A 17,779-nucleotide genomic window follows, 5' to 3' on the forward strand; every position below is an offset into this window, starting at 1 on the left:
AAAAATTTTTTTTTTTTTTTTTTTTTTTTTTTTTTTGTTGAGAGAGTCTCGCTCTGCCGCCCAGGCTGGAGTGCAGTGGCCGGATCTCAGCTCACTGCAAGCTCCGCCTCCCGGGTTCACGCCATTCTCCTGCCTCAGCCTCCCGAGTAGCTGGGACTATAGGCGCCCGCCACCTCGCCCGGCTAGTTTTTTGTATTTTTAAAGTAGAGACGGGGTTTCACCATGTCAGCCAGGATGGTCTCGATCTCCTGACCTCGTGATCCGCCCGTCTCGGCCTCCCAAAGTGCTGGGATTACAGGCTTGAGCCACCGCGCCCGGCCCAAAATTTTTTTTTTCTTAAGACAGCATCATTTTACCTTGGTTGTCTATAATATTTAAATCCATTCTCAGATACAAATTATATCTCGTTTTTTCTTTCTTGAGGTATAGTCTTGCTCTGTCACCCAGGCTGGAGGGCAGTGGTGTGATCTCGGCTCACTACAACCTCCACCTCCTGAGTTCAAGCGATTCTTCTTCCTTAGCCTCCCCAGTAGCTGGGATTACAAGCACACACCACCACGGGCGGCTAATTTTTCTGTTTTTGGTTGAGATGGGGTTTCCATGTTGGCCAGGCTGGTCTCGAACTGCTGACCTCAGGTGATCCGCCCGCCTTGTCCTCCCAAATTGCTGGGATTACAGGTGTGAGCCACTGCATCCAGCCTAAATTATATCTACTTTTAAAGAAGAAAAAGACTGTTGAAAATACCATACACTAATGCATTTGTAACTGATTTATCTAGAGAATAAATTTTCTACCATTAGTATACCAATTTTTAAAACTCTGTCCAGAGTTTTATTTGCAGCAGCTGCAAATAAAAATCCTTTTAGTGGTTCTCATTATTTTGGTGTACATCAGAATCACATGGTAGGCTCATTAAAATAGACTGCTGGCCAGGTGCAGTGGCTCAGTCCTGTAATCCCAGCACTCTGGGAGGCCATGGCATGAGGATCGCTTGATGCTATAAGTTTGAGACTAGCCTGGGCAACACAGCGAGACCCCGTCTCTACAAAAAATATTTTTAAAATAGCTGGGTGTGATGGTGCATGCCTGCAGTCCTAGCTACTCAGGAGGCTGAGGCTGGAGGATCGCTTGAACCGAGTCAAGGGGTTCAAAGTTATAGTGAGCTATGATTGTGCCACTGCACTCCAGCCTGGGTGACAGAGCAAGACCCTATCTCTAAAAAAAACAGTCAGATTGCTGAGCTCTACCCCAGAATTTCCAACTCAACATAATTGGGTTGGGGCCAAAGAATTTGCATTTTCTAACACGTTCCCAGGTAGTGCTGCTGCTCCTTACCCAGACAACCACACTTGCAATCTGCCCTCTTATTTTGAGCGTTTTCTATTTATCTTGAAAATGAAATTTCATTAAACATGAAATAAAGCAAAATCACACACTTAAAATTTTAGAAGGAGAACAATTTTATTCTAAAAATAGATCTTGGTAACAATGAAATACCAAAAGCTGGTCATTATAATAAAAAGAAGAGTTTAACTTTTTTTCCTGAAAATACAAAATTATCACTATAATATACTGCCAACTCTGTTTATCTGTATTTGAATTACTCCTTTCATGGATTATTCAAGAAAATTTTAAAATTGGCTTCTGCCTAGTACTTATACATTTGGATTGTTTTGATCTTCAAATAAATACATTCTCAAGGAATGCAAGCAAAATTGAGCATTTTCCTAAGTAAACATAATTAGGAAGGTAAATTTATGCTTAGGAAATGTGATCCAAAGCAAAATTTTTTTTTGCATAACTATTTCCCTCAATTTTTATAGATAACAACAACAAAAAAACCCTGCATTGAAAGTACTGGTATTTGCAAGTAACAAATTATACTACTTATATACAGAGAAAAGACATAACTAAACTACTTCAAATCCAATGCAGAGGAAACTTTCAGGGCAAATGACTTAGTACTTAAAAAGTGGTTTTTCTATCTTCAAAGGGCTAAAGAAACAAGTATTCAAAAAGAAACTTCAGGTCGGTCCACAAAGTTCTGACTGACTTGAAGTAGTGAAATACCAAGAATGCAGTGGACAAATTTAAAAGGCCTTCATTAGAATAAAGTATATCTTAACTACATTTTGCAAAGAAATGAAGCAATGGTTGCATAACCAGTCAGGGCCAAGTTAGTAACATACAACTCAGCCATCAGCCCACATCTCTTTCAACTAATCTAAATGTATTTTTCAGAAAATTTCCTCCATACTCTATATGTTACATACATCCAATCATATCCATATTTTGGATAATTTTTTTCTATGTTCATCAGATTATTGGTTATAATGCACAGCAAGCAGAAATGATCCATTTCAAAATTCTTAATATCTAGCATTCTCTGCAAAACAAAAGCTGACCACAGTAGTTTTATTGTATTCCCGTTAAATGTAGGCGCATGTTCATTAGGACATCTGAGCTATTTTTAGGACCTTCAGAAACTGGTGTGATTTACTTTGGCCCTCTGAGATAGAAATGCGATCTTAGTATTTACTGTGACTACATACCTCTTTTGTTAAAGCCTGACCCTGAGTTTTGAGTGCTGGAATATAAACTGTGAAACGGAAAACACTCCAAAATACATTGTGGCTAATACCGGGGTGTCTACAAATACTGTGCTTTTTCTGTCCATTAACATAATGCATCTGAAAGTACTTCTCCTTCAGCATGGAGTAAGAGGGATCTGAGGGAATATCCAAATCAGGAAGGAGGAAATGTCCTGCTAAAAATTCCTCTCAAAACTTTCTAAGAATTTATTCTAAAATATGTTGGGGTGTTTTAGTATAAAAAATGTCATTTCCCCAAATCTCTGAGTAATACCAACAGTGCATGAAAGAAAATACAGCATTTTCATCCTGCAGGTTTAGTAGCCTGGGGGAAGTCCCACAATCCCTGGGTTAATAAACACAGCATTAGGCTACAGTTTTGACTCTATAGAATTCTAAATGTTCCTTCGAAAATCACACAAGGGGTTCTTTTTCTTAAAGTTAGGTGTTTACACTCAATTAAAAATTTCTAGATATTGAAAGCAGCTCTACAGTTCTTAAAATATTCATGAAATATAAGATTAAAATTAAATGAACTAAAGTAACTTCCAGTGGTGACAATATTCTCACAGTAGCAAATAATCTAACTTCTAGGTGTTTTTTTCCCTATATTGCCAGGATTATTTAATACTGACAGCTAAGTCTTTAAAACATTATTATGTTAAACACTGCAGTTTACCTAAATTACACAGAGAACAAAAATTACATCAACATTGAAAGCTCAAAAGAAGTTAATAAAAATATACGCTCTTTAATGCTCCAATGGATCCCTAACAGGGTTAAGCACAGATATTATTTTGGGTTTTATTTGAAAATTTTCTTTTTCTCAGAGTATTTTGTTTCTAGACCAACTACTACAGTTTAAAGCACAAAAAAGGTTGATGTTTTTCTTAAACTACGCTTCAGATCTGGTTTACTTGATTGTATAATTTCTGTGTGGCATCAGTAATCAGGATACATCCAGCTCTGAAAAGCACTGAAGTTCTTTTTGTGAGCTCCAAAAGATACCCAAAATCCTGAGTGCTGTGACAAACTCCTTATTTGTATGCCCAGATGGCACTTTCAGTGATGACACCTTTCAATTACTGGTTATATGTGACCAATGCCCCCCAACCCCCGGCCATTAAAAAAAAAAAAAAAAAAGAGATAGGACTTGTCTTACTATGAGCTTGCTAAAAGTGAATATAAACCATTATATTCACTGTCTGTAAGCTCCAGATGTTTATTACAAAACCCAAACCTGTTACCTTGAGGAATCTTTACATATTTACGTAATACACTGTACATTAAATGCGTGGCCTGTTTATACTATTTTCAAAAAAAGAACATTGTTTTAAACTATTAATAAACCAAAATTAATTGATAGGGCGGCATCAATCTGTCTTCCTTCCTTGGTCCATGGATTTCCTTAAATGATGGCATCATGTTCATCTCTGTAATATATTAAAAGTTACAATTACTTTGTTTTGTATTTCTGTCAAGACTAGTTACGTTCCTATTTGTTAGTTAAGTAACATTAGAACAATTTCAAGCTGCACAATCAAAATTGTCATTGTTCTGTGTAAAGTTCCTTAAGTATCCAGTATACCGTAGTGGTTAAAGATATGGGGGTTATGGCATGGGGATCCACCCATCTTGTCTTGCTGCGATCACAGACACAGACATAGCTTCTGTTTGTAAGTCCTTATTAAATATTTCTTTCTACCTGGGCACAGTGGCTCATGTTTATAATCCCAGCACTCTAGGAGGTCAGAACAGAGGATCACTTGAGCCCAGGAGTTTGAGACCAGCCTGGGCAAAACAGTGAGACCACCATCTCTACAAAAAATTTAAAAATTAGCCCGGTGTGGTACTGCATGCCTGTAGCCCCAGCTACTCAGCAGGCTGACACAAGAGGATCACCTTAAGCCCAGGAGGCTGAGGTTGCAGTGACCCGTGATCGTACCACTGCACTCCAGCCTGGTTGAAAGAGCCAGACCATGTCCCCTTCCCCCAAAAAAAGTTTCTGAGAAACTGGGTATGTCAGCCTCTTTTCCTTTGGCCTCTTAGCTTCCTCAGACTTTTAAGGGTAGGTTTGCCCAAACCTGCCCACTGCAAAGCACTCTGTTTAGTCATAGTTTCCTTTATGTATTCTTTCATGTATTGACCTTAAAAAAGAACGTTTCTGAATATGCCTTTAATCTGACAAAATATCACCTTGATATTCTTTTAAAATGAGTTTGAGCCTACAGCCACACCATTGTGAATGTGTCTGATCTCATTTGATCCTGGAAGCTAAAGTGACTTTGATGGGATAAATACATGCAATGCAACTTCATTTAAATATAACTTTTAAAAATATGTTCTTAAGGCCAGGCATGGTGGCTCACGCCTGTAATCCCAGCACTTTAGGAGACCAAGGTGGGAGGATCACCTAAGGTCAGGGGTTCGAGACCAGCCTGGCCAACATGGTGAAACCCCGTCTCTACAAAAAACACAAAAATTAGCTGGGCATGGTGGCAGGCACCTATAATCCCAGCTACTGGGGAGGCTGAGGCAGGAGAATAGCTTGAACCCAGGAGGTGGAGGCTGCAGTGAGATGAGATTGTGCCATTGCACTCCACAGCCTGGGTGACAAGAGGGAAACTCCATCTCAAAAAAAAAAAAATCTGTTCTTAAATTATCATTTTTGTTTAAGTATTAGTAATGTAACTGTTAGATCCAATTTTTATTTATGATGAGATGTTTAAGAGCTTATATCAATAAACTGAAAATTTGGGAAACTTCCATGTTCTTATTTAGTACTTCTTACAAATATATCAAGAAGTTTGATTTGCTTTTATGTGTACTGAATCATATGTAGTGTCAAAACTGGAAGATTGCCTCCAATGGCCTAGTCCAACATTTCCCAAAATGTATTCCACACAATACTAGTTCCAAGAGATAGACAGTATTAGCTCCCCTTGAAAAGGGGCAGGGGGAGGGATTTAATCATTTAACAAGTATTTTGGTTAAAAACTTGGGAAACAGTTCATACTGTATTCCATCCTGGAAAATCATAATGTATATCAACATTTTAAAGGCTTAGAGAAGTCTTATAGTAAACTGTTTTAGTTTACTTTAGTCAACTGAACATTTCCCAAACTTTTTGATATAGGAACTGTGTGTGGGACACATGTATGTCAAATGTTAACCCACAAGGCAAATTTTGGAAAACAGTCATCTGTTCTACGGTATTTATATACATTATCAATCAAAAAAGTGAATTAGCTCTTGCATATATGCAATGGAATGAATGTTTGTGTCACCCAGTATGAATATGTTGAAACCCTAATCCCAGTGTGATGATATTCTGAAGTGGGGCCTTGGGGAGGTAGTTAGGTCATGAGGGTGGAGCCCTCATGAACAGAATTAATACCCTTACAATTAGAGGTCAGAGAACTAGCTAGCCTTCTTTCTGCCATGTGAAGAAGGCCTTTACTAGAACTCAACCATGGTGGTACCCTAATCTTGGACTTCCAAGCATCCAGAAGTGTGAGATATAAACGTCTGTTGTTTAAGGCACCCAGCTGTATGATACTTTGTTGTATCAGCGTGAACTAAGACAACATGTAAGATTCAAAAAACATAAACAAAAAGGACTATTGGAGCAACAAAATTTTGGATATGTCCTCAAACCATAAGACCTATAGAGCTACATGTAGGGTAAACATGGTTTGTTGATTGGGTCTTGTTGATAATGCACATTTATAAAGAGAGTTTTGCTATAGATAAAATGATAAATTATATTATTTATACTAACTACTCATTTAAATTATCAGGGATAATGAGGGTGTCAGAGGAATTTCTTTTGTTTGTCTTTGTCATGGAAAGCAAAAGCCATGGTTTTACCAAGGATGCTATTTAGTACCACAACAGACACAGACATACTAAGTCAACCGCCTGCTGAGAACTGGTATTTCTTATGATTAGTGGTATGAGTAAGTGAAAATTTCAGGGTGGGTTAACTCTGGTCTCTTGTAAAGTATGTTTGACACTAGTAAAATACATTTTTGTAAGTACATACATCCATTTTCATTTGCAAATAATTATAATCACAAGCTTGTATATAATTTACTTTGGGCGAAGAGGGTTAATGGGAATGTAACTCATAAATCTATCAATTATTCATCCCTGAGATGAACACTGGCTTGATATTTTATAATTAAAGATGTGCAACAACAATTTTTTTAAAAAGTCCTGGCCATTCAAAACTTACATGGTTCTATACCGAATGCCTCTTCTTGAGTAATACATTTTGCATCCAATGTAAAGAATAGATAAAACTCCCAGCGTTAATACAATACCACCAACAAAGCTCCCAGTATCAAATTTTGATCCTTTCTTTGCTTCAGAATGCATAGTTGTTGTGACTAGAAAAAAACAAAACAAAACAAAACAAAAAAGGGCTTTAGGTGCTTTTTTTTTTTTTTTTTTTTTAACATTGTAATTAAAGCTCTCTGATTTTCTGTGTGAAGAACATTTAATTAGGAATTAAGGAAAATCTAGGCATATAAAGTTTCTATATTATTTTTGAAAGACAGAATAATGACTTAAACGTGGCATTTACTTGCAGCATAGGAAAAACAGGTCAGCTTTAATACATACTTGTTACTGATGAAGCAGCAGATGTCACTGAACTATTGTGGGTTACGGTCATTGTGGATGTTGATATCTGAGATGTGTTCTGTGAAGCACTTGTTGTTTTGGGTGTAGACTTTAAGGTGGTAGAAGTCATCTTTGTTGAGACCATCGCTGGTATTGTTGTATTAGATGCTGCTGTGGGTTTCATGGTGGTGACTGTCATACTGCTGGAGACTGAGGTAACTGAAGTTGTTGGTTTCGCAGTACTGTTGGAAGTTTCATTTGTATGGTTGGAAGGCACATGTTGAGTCTCTGCAATAATATCAAGAAACATTAAAACCAGAGCTATGATTTAGGGAATAAGATCCCATTTCACTGAGACTTTCATGGTCACAGACAAAGCAAGAGATCTTACAAATACAGCAGCATTTAACATACTTAGCCCATTAATACTTTGCACTATACTGCAATAAAATGTCTCAAACTAGTTAAAGACTCAACAGAAACCAAGTCTAAATTTATATAAAGTTAGAAATTTTGGGGAAAATATGAAGAACAAAAACCCCAGAAGACTTGAGTTCCCTCAGTGCAGGGACATGTCTTAATCATCTCTGTGAACATCTCAACATACTTCATATCACATAGTAGGCTTTCAACAAATACCTAGTGAATGGATGGATAATGAATATAAAAATGGTTTTTAAATTTCCAGTTCTCTGCTATACCTTCTAAGGGGCTTTGAGGACAATAAATTCAGTAGCTGCATGTTTCTAACCCTGCTGGTAGAATGAGAAGTGCAAGTGAATTATTCTTTGTAAGAGTAAAGCCAATTTCCCCCTATGCATTAGGAAGTGAAATACCATCACAGAATGTGGCTAGCTGTCATACTGGTAGTAATGATTTCCCATAGCTGGAAGGACAGTTCTAAAACTATCTGTGAAAGTTTTAAAAATCCAAAAGTCAATTTGATATGAAAAGAAAAATTAGTGATTTAAAATACACAACTCAAACAATACCTTCGCTCATACCTGAAACTGAGTTTTTGTTTTTTGTGGGGTATGATGTAAACAAAAACAAATAGGTACTGATGTTGTTAATGCTCCTTTTTTTTTTTTTTTTTTTTGAGATAGAGTTTCACTGTCACCCAGGCTGAAGTGCAGTGGCAAGATCTCGGCTCACTGCAACCTCCGCTTCCCGGGTCCAAGTGATTCTCCTGCCTTGGCCTCCTGGGATTATGGGCGTCTGCCACCATGCCGGCTAATTTTTGTATTTTTAGTAGAGATGAGGTTTCGCCATGTTGGCCAGGCTGGTCCTGAATGCCTGACCTCAAGTGATCTGCCCGCCTCGGCTTCCCCAAGTGCTGGGATCACTGCCTTCTCCTTTCCCCCAGTGAGAGCAGTACCAATGCCTTAGGGTTCCTTGCCCCACCACTGCTGCCAAGTACCAAAAGTGGTACTTCATATATTATCCTATCTGCCACAACTATTTTGGCCTTATTCTTGAAAGATACATAGATTGGTATTTATTTATTTACTTAGAGACGAAGTGTCACTGTGTCACCCAGGCTGGGGTGCAGTGGCACGAGCTCAGCTCACTGCAATCTCCGCCTCCTGGGTTCAAGCGATTCTCGTGCCTCAGCCTACCGAGTAGCTGGGATTACAGGCACGTGCCACCATGCCTGGCTAATTTTTGTATTTTTAGTAGAGGGCTTCACCATGTTGGCCAGGATGGTTTCAAACTCCTGAAGTCAGGTGATCCGCCCACCTGAGCCTCTCAAAGTGCTGGTACTGCAGGCGTGAGCCACTGCACCTGGCCCCATATGTATTTATTATTATTATTACTATTTTTGAGACAGAGTCTTGCTCTGTCGCCCAGGCTGGAGTGTGGTGCCTGCGATCTCTGCTCACTGTAACCTCTGCCTCCCAGGTTCAAGCAATTCTCCTGCCTCAGCCTCCCTAGTAGCTGGGGTCACAGACATGCACCACCACGCCCAGCTAATTTTTGTATTTTTAGTAGAGACGGGGTTTTGCCACGTTGGCCAGGCTGGTCTTGAACTTCTGACCTCAGGTGATCTGCCTGCCTTGGCCTCCCAAAGTGCTGGGATTACAGTTTGAGCCACCATGCCCGGCCCCCACTATTACTTATTTTTGACTTAACTGTCAAAACAAGTTGGTTTTAATAGTGCCGCTTACCTGCGTATCAGGTTTTACTACTGACATTTCTACTACTTTCTTCAACTTTGGGTCTCTGTGATCTCTTCTACTGAGTATGATCTATTTTCTTAATAAGGCCAAAGGAATTAATGCTTTTATACTACATAGGCGAATAAATAAAAATTATCTAAGTAAGTAATACAAATGCACTAAGTTCAAATGACCTTGAACTAATCTTTTCAAGTCTGAATGTTCTATAAAGATATAAGTAATAGAATTTAACATTAAAATAATCACCTTTTATTTTAAAATGCTGAATGGATTCTATTGCAATGAAATTAAATACAGCAAAGAACCAACGTTTATATCATATCTTTAGAACAGAATGATCCTGCAGAATAAAACAATGAGCATGATACTGCTTTTGGATTCAACACATACACACTCCCTTCCCCCTGGGCTCTGGTATAATAAAACATTCTTCAGAGATACTGCACAAAGTTACGTGGGCAAAAACGGGAAGCTATAATAGGTTAGTTCTCCGCTAAGTCAATCCAAATGTGCTAAAGACACAAAAAATTTTGTCAATTTCTATGAACTGACAAAACACGCAAAGGAAATTTTGCATTAAACTGTGTTTCCTGATGCTTAAAAGTGTAAACGAAATGCAAGGATGCTCTCAGAATTCACATCAGATGACCCAGTCTTCTGTAGTAAGTAAACAGTCACTTGTTTTCCTCTGCAAATGATACCATCCCAACTCCGGTCTTCTTTCCTCTCCCTTAACTGTTGAAATGCTGACTGGCACCTCTAGGAGTGGCACAGTTAACACCTGCACAGAGATGTAGAACGGACCATCCATGCGGGACTTGCAAGGGGTGAAGCTTTATCTAACTCTGCCCATCTTGGCCACTCAGTCTCCTCCAGCCTCCGATAAGCTAAGGTTGAAGAATCTGAGGCGCATATGTTGCTGGAGGGTGTCGGTGTGCAGGGTGTCCACTCCGTCCTCTGTCTATGGTGGGGGAAAAGAGGAGAATGCCATCCTTCACCTCACACCAGCCTGGGAAGGCTTCCAGGGCACTACCTGAAGAGCTGGACAAGCATCTACTGGACTTACATGGACACAGATAGTACGATTTGATTCAAGCCTGAACAAAGGTAAGACACTATGACTGAGCTCCATCTACCCATCAGCTAAGTTTAAAAGGCTGCACTAGGAGTAGACCACACCTCCACTAACAGCAAAGGTTCTTGTTTCCCATGAACCAAATCAAACTTCATGGAAGATAAATGACATGGATTGCCTTAAAAAAGACAGCTTCCTGGGGCTGAGCACGGTGGCTCACGCCTGTAATCCCAGCACTTTGGGAGGCCGAGGCAGGTGGATCACAAGGTCAGGAGATCGAGACCATCCTGGGTAACACGGCGAAACCCCATCTCTACTAAAAATACAAAAAATTAGCCAGACGTGGTGGCGGGCACCTGTAGTCCCAGCTACTTGGGAGGCTGAGGCAGGAGAATGGCGTGAACCTGGGAGGCAGAGCTTGCAGTGAGCTGAGAACGTGCCACTGCATTCCAGCCTGGGCCACAGAATGAGACTCCGTCTCAAAAAAAAAAAAAAAAGATAGCTTCCCAAGAGAGTACAGCCTAGAGAGGGGGAGGTCACGACGGGGGAGGGGGGGGCGGCGGGGGTAGAGCACCAAAAGCATGGGCCAGCTGAAGGAGAGGCCCACTGCATCAAGAGAGCTGAAGGGGGAGGCTTAGCAGGAGGATCTCCCAGGAACCTACCAATGAGAACCACACATCTGCCATCCAGAGGGCACCTGTGCCAAATGAAAACAGCCCAGCCATCAACCAAACAGCTTTTGTCCCTTAAGCCTCTCTAGGCCTGATTCCATAAGGGTGGCAAACAGCAGAATTGAGGAGAAGAGGTGGAACAAGGAAGGAAGCCAACAACATTAACTTTCCCACTGCAGGCTTCTAAGCCTGAAGCAGGCCTGGGCTGGCAGAAGGGACAAGTTTCAATTTTGAATCACTGTAGAGTTTTATTATTTTGGCATTATTCTGGACAGGAGCTGCACCCTACTAAAGAGAACTTATTCAGTGAACTGGACATTGTATCTATAACACCTCAGCTAGTGCAGTTGGGAGGGGAGAGCCACCAGGGAAAGGATGTGTGTGACATTCAGTTGTCCATGCCCAGTGTTAAGGGTTGAACTGTTCCCCTCTCCACCCTGCCCAAATTCATACGTTGAAGTCCTAACCCCCAGTACTTCAGAATGTGACCTTACTTGGAGAGAGAATCTTTACAAAGGTCATTAAGTCGTTAGGTTAGGCTTACTAACCCATTATGCTTAGTGTCCTTATTAAAAGGGAAAATTTGGAGACAGACACACAAACACACAGAAAGAACACCCTGTGAAGACGAAGACAGAGATCATGGTGATGTTTCCATAAGCCAGGGAATGCCATGGATTGCCACAAACCGCCAGAAGCCAGAGGAGAGGCATGGAACAGATTCTCTCAAAGCCCCCAGAAGGAAGCAACTCTGCAAACACCTTCACCTCCGACTCCAGCCTCCCGAACTGTGAGACAATCCATTTCTGTTGTTTAAGCCACCCAGTTTCCGGTCCTTTGTTTCTGCAGCCCATGCAAATTAATACACTCAGCTTCAAACTTTTTTTCATTTATAAAAAATATGTCTCCATGCAATGGTACAACTGGCACTAGTGATTGTATTGAGCCGATTCCTTTTGCAGATCTTTGAAACTAGTCACCATGATATAAAGTCAGTCTGTAAATACTCGTCAAACTACTCACAAAACTTGTTTTAATGAAAGCTGAGATCATGTATAGATGTCAATCAGAGATATAAGAATTTCTCTCTTTAACTCCTGGTTTCAACTAACATAATTACAGGAAAAATGAAGTGAAGACTGTAATAACAGCATCCATGCACCTTCCTTCCCAGCAGCTGCAGTGTTCAGCCCACAGTGAAAGACGACAAAGAATGCACACATGGCTATGAGCGACGTGTGGCACTGCTGTAAAAAAATATATTCCAACAGCCCAATCAGTTCTCCATTCCTGTTTGGTGGTAAAACTATTACTCCTAATTTTTCTGTGATTAGAATTAGAGCTTCCATTTGCTGAGCTCTTCTTTTCACCAAGCCTGGTAATGTTACCTAGGCATGGTGAGTACAAGCTCAAGCTCTGGATGAGCTCAGCGATTTACTTGCTTGGGTACCTTAGATTCACTATCCTTTCTTGTCTATAAATCAGGGCTATCACAAGAGTTTGGGAGAATTCACTGATATAATCTGTGTTGAGCACTTCGCACAGTGCCTGAGAAGCGCTCAACTAATTCTTTTTAACCATTAGTTTCATTAAATGTAACTCCCCTACAGAGCTGCACTGTACAATTCCCGATGGGAGGCTGAGGAATAGGCACTGTGAGATCTCCGAGCTCCCATGGTTACCATAACTACCATCTGAATAACATCTTACAGAAGAAGACACTATTGGGGTATTTTTGATTTATCAATGCAAACACCCAAAAAGAAAAAAGTGAGGCCCAGACCTTTTTCTGTTAATACCAGACAGCTACCATATTGCAACAAGGCCAAGGACACTATGAAGCAGTCCATCTTTCTAGTTTCAAGTAAAAGTACTCATCAAAGTTTGGATTCATTCCGACTATCTCTGCTGTGTTGAAATAACTTAACCTTATTCCTATAACCTTGAGTCCAAAAATAGATCTAAGTGCCATTGTTCTCCTTTAACCTAGATATCTCAAAGTTAAGGATGACAATTTGTTTTCATCAGGGCATCAGATATACACTTAAACCGGAGTTGTAAATACACATCCAATTTTTAAAAATCTCATAGTTATTTTTAAATGGGACAGTAGCAGCTTTTCATTTCATATTGTAGTTGTCAAAAATACTGAGCTATTCAAGACATAAACCATAAATTCCTGGTGCCATAGTTATTTTGGGGGGGTCTGTGATTCTAGGAATGGTCTGCAGCTTGAGTAAATTTAAGAATAACTACTCTTATGTGGGGTTCTGGGAATTTTTTAAAACATGAAAACCTTGAGAATCTCTTTCCTATAGAATTTACAACCTTACCCCATCAACTAAATATCAGTGTAATTCCAGAAACATTCATTGTTTAGAAAGCAAAGAGGCCTTTCCTCATTACAGAGTCAACAGATTCATTCTAAACATTCTTCTGAATTCAAATTACCTGGGGATCAAAAATCCATACAACTGAGAATCTACATTAAAAAAAAAAATCTTTAAAAAAACCTAGACAGGCCGGGTATGGTGGCTTATACCTGTAATCCCAGCACTTTGGGAGGCCCAGGCGGGCAGATCACCTGAGGTCAGGAATTCGAGACCAGCCTGGCCAACATGGTGAAACCTTGTCTCTAATAAAAATATAAAAATTAGCCAGGCGTGGTGGCGGGCACCTGTAATCCCAGCTACTGGGGAGGCTGAGGCAGGAGAATTGCTTGAACCTGGGAGGCAGAGGTTGCAGTGAGCTGAGATCGCAGGCACTACCCTCCAGCCTGGGTGACAAAGCAAGACTCTGTCACAAAAAAACAAACAAATGAAAACATACTAGATAAATCTAGATTCAAATAAATAAAAAAAAATCTAAAACAGCTTTAAAAAAATCATCATGATAAATAACTACATTTTCTGAAAACGTTTTATAAATTCCTTAATTTTTAAACTCAAAAACTAAAAAAGTTTCAAAAGGGAAAAACAATGGTGTGTATATAATCACAGAAAAATAACAACTAGGGATTCCAATAAGTTACAGTATATCTGCAGTAAATTTACTACCACATTTTAGTCAAACTATCATTCATTCCACTAAAATCTATGAACATAAATAGGATGTTTGTTTCCTGTGGCAATAAATGAAAGAGGCACTTACAGTTAAAGTGATAATGACCTGTATTAAGGACAATGAGAGCTAACAACGGAGACATAGTTCAGGTCTGTGTAAGGAAACATGCTTGAAAGGTGATCCTGTTCATTCCCAGAACTGGAATTGAACTGCAAAGAAGCTGAGCAGAGAGGGTGAGAAAAGCAGCCTGGCTTCCTAGGGCATGAGACTAACAGATGGGCAAGGTTGACAGGGCACTGTAGACAGTGTCCAGGCTTCTTTATGCTTTTCCCACAGGTCTTGCCCATTCCATTCCTTTTCTACATACTCAATCGACAATTAATAACCCCTGTTAAGTTACAAAAAAAGAGGCATGAATCACAGCCACAAGCGCATCAGGCTAGACTGACATTTTCCCCCTGTTGCTGCTCAAAACTCCCCCAAGCCTCTCATCCTGGCATCCTCACTCTCCAGGGAGCAGAATTCACTCTGCTATTCCTCCCTATCACGTTCCTGTTAGGCTGGCAGCTGGCTCCTCCCTCATGCCTTTCCATACCCTTGTTTAGTACCTTCTCTGTACCAAGAACTATACTAGGAGGCTCTGCAGACACAGAAGAGACGTGATCCTTACCAGCATGGAGGGTGGTCTAGTAAGGACGAGAAGAAAACAACACAGTTACAATATGTATGCCAGGGGCCAGTTCGATTTTCACCTCCTCCTCAGGCATCTTCCTTTTTATTGAACACCTATTGTTCATTTTTCTGAACTTTTAATATCATTACTTTAAAAATGAATGTATCTTGTGTGTTATAATACAAAATATATTTGGTCTTTGTCCCTGGTTCCTGGGACAGAGTTCCTAAAACCCCTTGGGATTTCCTGAATGATGGGAGCGTCTTTGGTTACTCATGAGGACCCCTCTTTTGCTCAAACCTGAGTTTTTGGCCAATGAAGTGCCATAGGGTAGGGCCCATAGATAGCCTCAGGATGGGCTCCTCACCAGAAATACCAGGGGATTAGAGGGTTGGAACTTTCAGCCCCATCCATCAACCTTTGGGAAAGCTAGAAATTAAGCTCTATAAAATAAACTCCTGGACTGAGATTTGAGGGGCTTCTGAGTTGGTGAACACATGGAGGTACTAAGAAGGCGTGTTCCCAGAGAGCGTATTGAAGCTCTGTGCATCATTCCTCCACGCCCATACCTTACCCTAACTATCTCTTCCATTTGGCTGCTCCTGAGTTACATCCTCTATAATAAACCAATAAATGTAAATAAAGTGTTTCCTTGAGTTCTGGGAGCCATTCTAGCAAATTATCTAAGGAGGGGGTTATGGGAAACCCTGATTTATAGTTAATTAGGAGTACAAGAGCTAAACTTGCAATTAGCATCTGAACTGAGGGCAGTCTTGTGGGCTGAGACCTTAACTGGTGGGATCTGACACTAAATCCAGATAGGTAGTAGGTAGAGTCAGAATTGAATTGGATTGTAGGACACTCAGCTGAAGTCTGAGAACTGGCTGATGTGGGAAAAAAAAAACACACATCTGGTGTCAGAAGTGCTGTATGATTATAGAGAAACGGTATTTTCCCAGGTCTTGTTTATCTTTTCAATTGAATTAATTGTAAGAACTATGTCTTACATTTTCATTCTATCAAAGTGTCAGACACAGTTCTGGGAAAACATGATAATTTCTAGTATACGCTCCAACCTGTGCAAGTGCCTAGCAGTCTGTAGCATATACAGTTGGGGGGCACCCAAGATGTGTCTGAACTCTTCACCATTACAGCCAAGGCCCCAGTCGCCCTCTGCTGCTTATACCCTTCTGCCCCAGGAGGAAGATCTATCTACCTACCTATCCCCTAGCATGCAGTTCATTTTTATTTCTGTTGTTTGTTATGTTACTACAGGTGCCTGGGCTGCTTCCCACCCATTCTCAGCTCTGTGAAATTTTACTCATGTTCAAGAACCAGTCTACACATCGTATTAAAGGTATATTAAAAGCAAATAGAGGCCGGGTGCGGTGGCTCATGCCTGTAATCCCAGCACTTTGGGAGGCCAAGGCGGGCAAATCATCTGAGGTCAGGAGTTTAAGACCAGCCTGACCAACATGGTGAAACCCCATCTCTACTAAAAATACAAAATTAGCCGGGTGTGGTGGCGCATGCCTGTAATCCCAGCTACTCAGGAAGCTGAGGCAGGAGAATCGCCTGAACCCGGGAGGCGGGGGTTGCATGAGCCGAGATCACACCAGTGCACTCCAGCCTGGGCAGCAGTGCAAAACTCGGTTTCAAAAACAAAACACCAAATGGCATCAATAGGCCATTTAAAAGACAGAGATTATGAGGCTGGATTGAACGGTTTATAAGTAATACAACTTAAATATAAGATATAGAAATGCTAAAAAGTATTGAAAGTAAAAGTAAAGAAATTTTACAATACAACTACTGGCCAGAAAATAAAGATAACAAAACTCTATTAATATCATATGCAAGTCTTTAAGGTGAAAAGCATCACTAGAAATTTTTTAAAAAGACATCTCATAAATCAATTAATCTAACAGGAAAATATACTTCATATACAAGATGAGAAATACATAAAACAAAATATGATAGACCTGATGGAGAAAAGTAGACACTTTTTATAGAGTTGGACTTTTGTCAACATCTCTAAGCAAAAGAACAGACCCCAAGAAATTCATAAGGAAATTACAGGTTCCCAACAATGTTAACAAATCTGACTTCTTCACATATAGAACAATGTACCTGAAAACTACAGAATTCTTCACATGCTAATTCCCAAAGGATGAGAAAATAAATAATTCCCAATTATTGATAAAGTAAAAAAAAAAAAAAAATTAAAAATATTTTGATAAGGAACCTATGACCTAAAAACTTGTGGGATGCAACTCAAGCTATGCTTAGAGAGAGAAACTTACAGCAAAAATGCATGTATTGGAAAGAAAGGTAAAATGAACTTTTGATGTGAGAATAAGCTTAAAAAATGCACACCATCTTCCAGCAACTCATACAAATGTTTCCATTTCAGAGAAATTTGAGAACTTTTGAAGGCTGCATTCCTCTTAAATGTGAGACTTATACTTCATAAGTTTCTGTTAAGGTATGTGTTAGTCCATACCAAGAGAAAGAACTTGGAAAAATTTGCTGTCAAAATTTTGTTGGAAACCATCTCGAGATGGTTCCTCTAGCTAGATAAGTTTAATTTAAAAAGTGCATGCACCACTGGTGTACATGTGCACAGACCCCACCACCCCATCACTACTGGCACATGCACGTGGACCCTGCTGCCACCGTCCTGACAAAGCGCTTTTGCTGGCACCTCCACATTGGAATGTTATTGTCAGTAGACCAGGAACACCTAAGTTCCTCCAGCATGGCAGGTGCTTAATTTCGAGGGGCCAGAAAACAGAGCTGTAGGCCTGGTCCCAGACCTCCAGGGTTAGAGCACACGGCCCCAGAGTGCTGAGCTAAGCCTTGGCCCCCTGGAAGCATTCTGAAATGAAGCCAGTCAAAT

At 40.1% G+C, this 17,779-nt stretch overlaps 1 protein-coding gene across 1 annotated transcript in view; it reads right to left on the reverse strand.

The window, feature by feature from the left end:
• Positions 1–1,443: 1,443 nt before the first annotated feature.
• Positions 1,444–17,779, reverse strand: part of TMEM123 (transmembrane protein 123) — a 62,334-nt gene continuing 45,998 nt past the window's right edge. Inside the window, exons 3-5 of the mRNA XM_005579463.5 lie at positions 7,219–7,506; positions 6,830–6,983; positions 1,444–4,025 (exon numbers count right to left, since the gene is read on the reverse strand). Coding sequence (XP_005579520.3) covers positions 4,001–4,025; positions 6,830–6,983; positions 7,219–7,506 — 467 coding nt within the window. The 3' untranslated portion in view covers positions 1,444–4,000. The remainder of the gene's footprint in view (positions 4,026–6,829; positions 6,984–7,218; positions 7,507–17,779) is intronic.

The sequence above is a fragment of the Macaca fascicularis genome, chromosome 14 (genome assembly GCF_037993035.2).
Source record: "Macaca fascicularis isolate 582-1 chromosome 14, T2T-MFA8v1.1".
Taxonomy (NCBI): domain Eukaryota; kingdom Metazoa; phylum Chordata; class Mammalia; order Primates; family Cercopithecidae; genus Macaca; species Macaca fascicularis.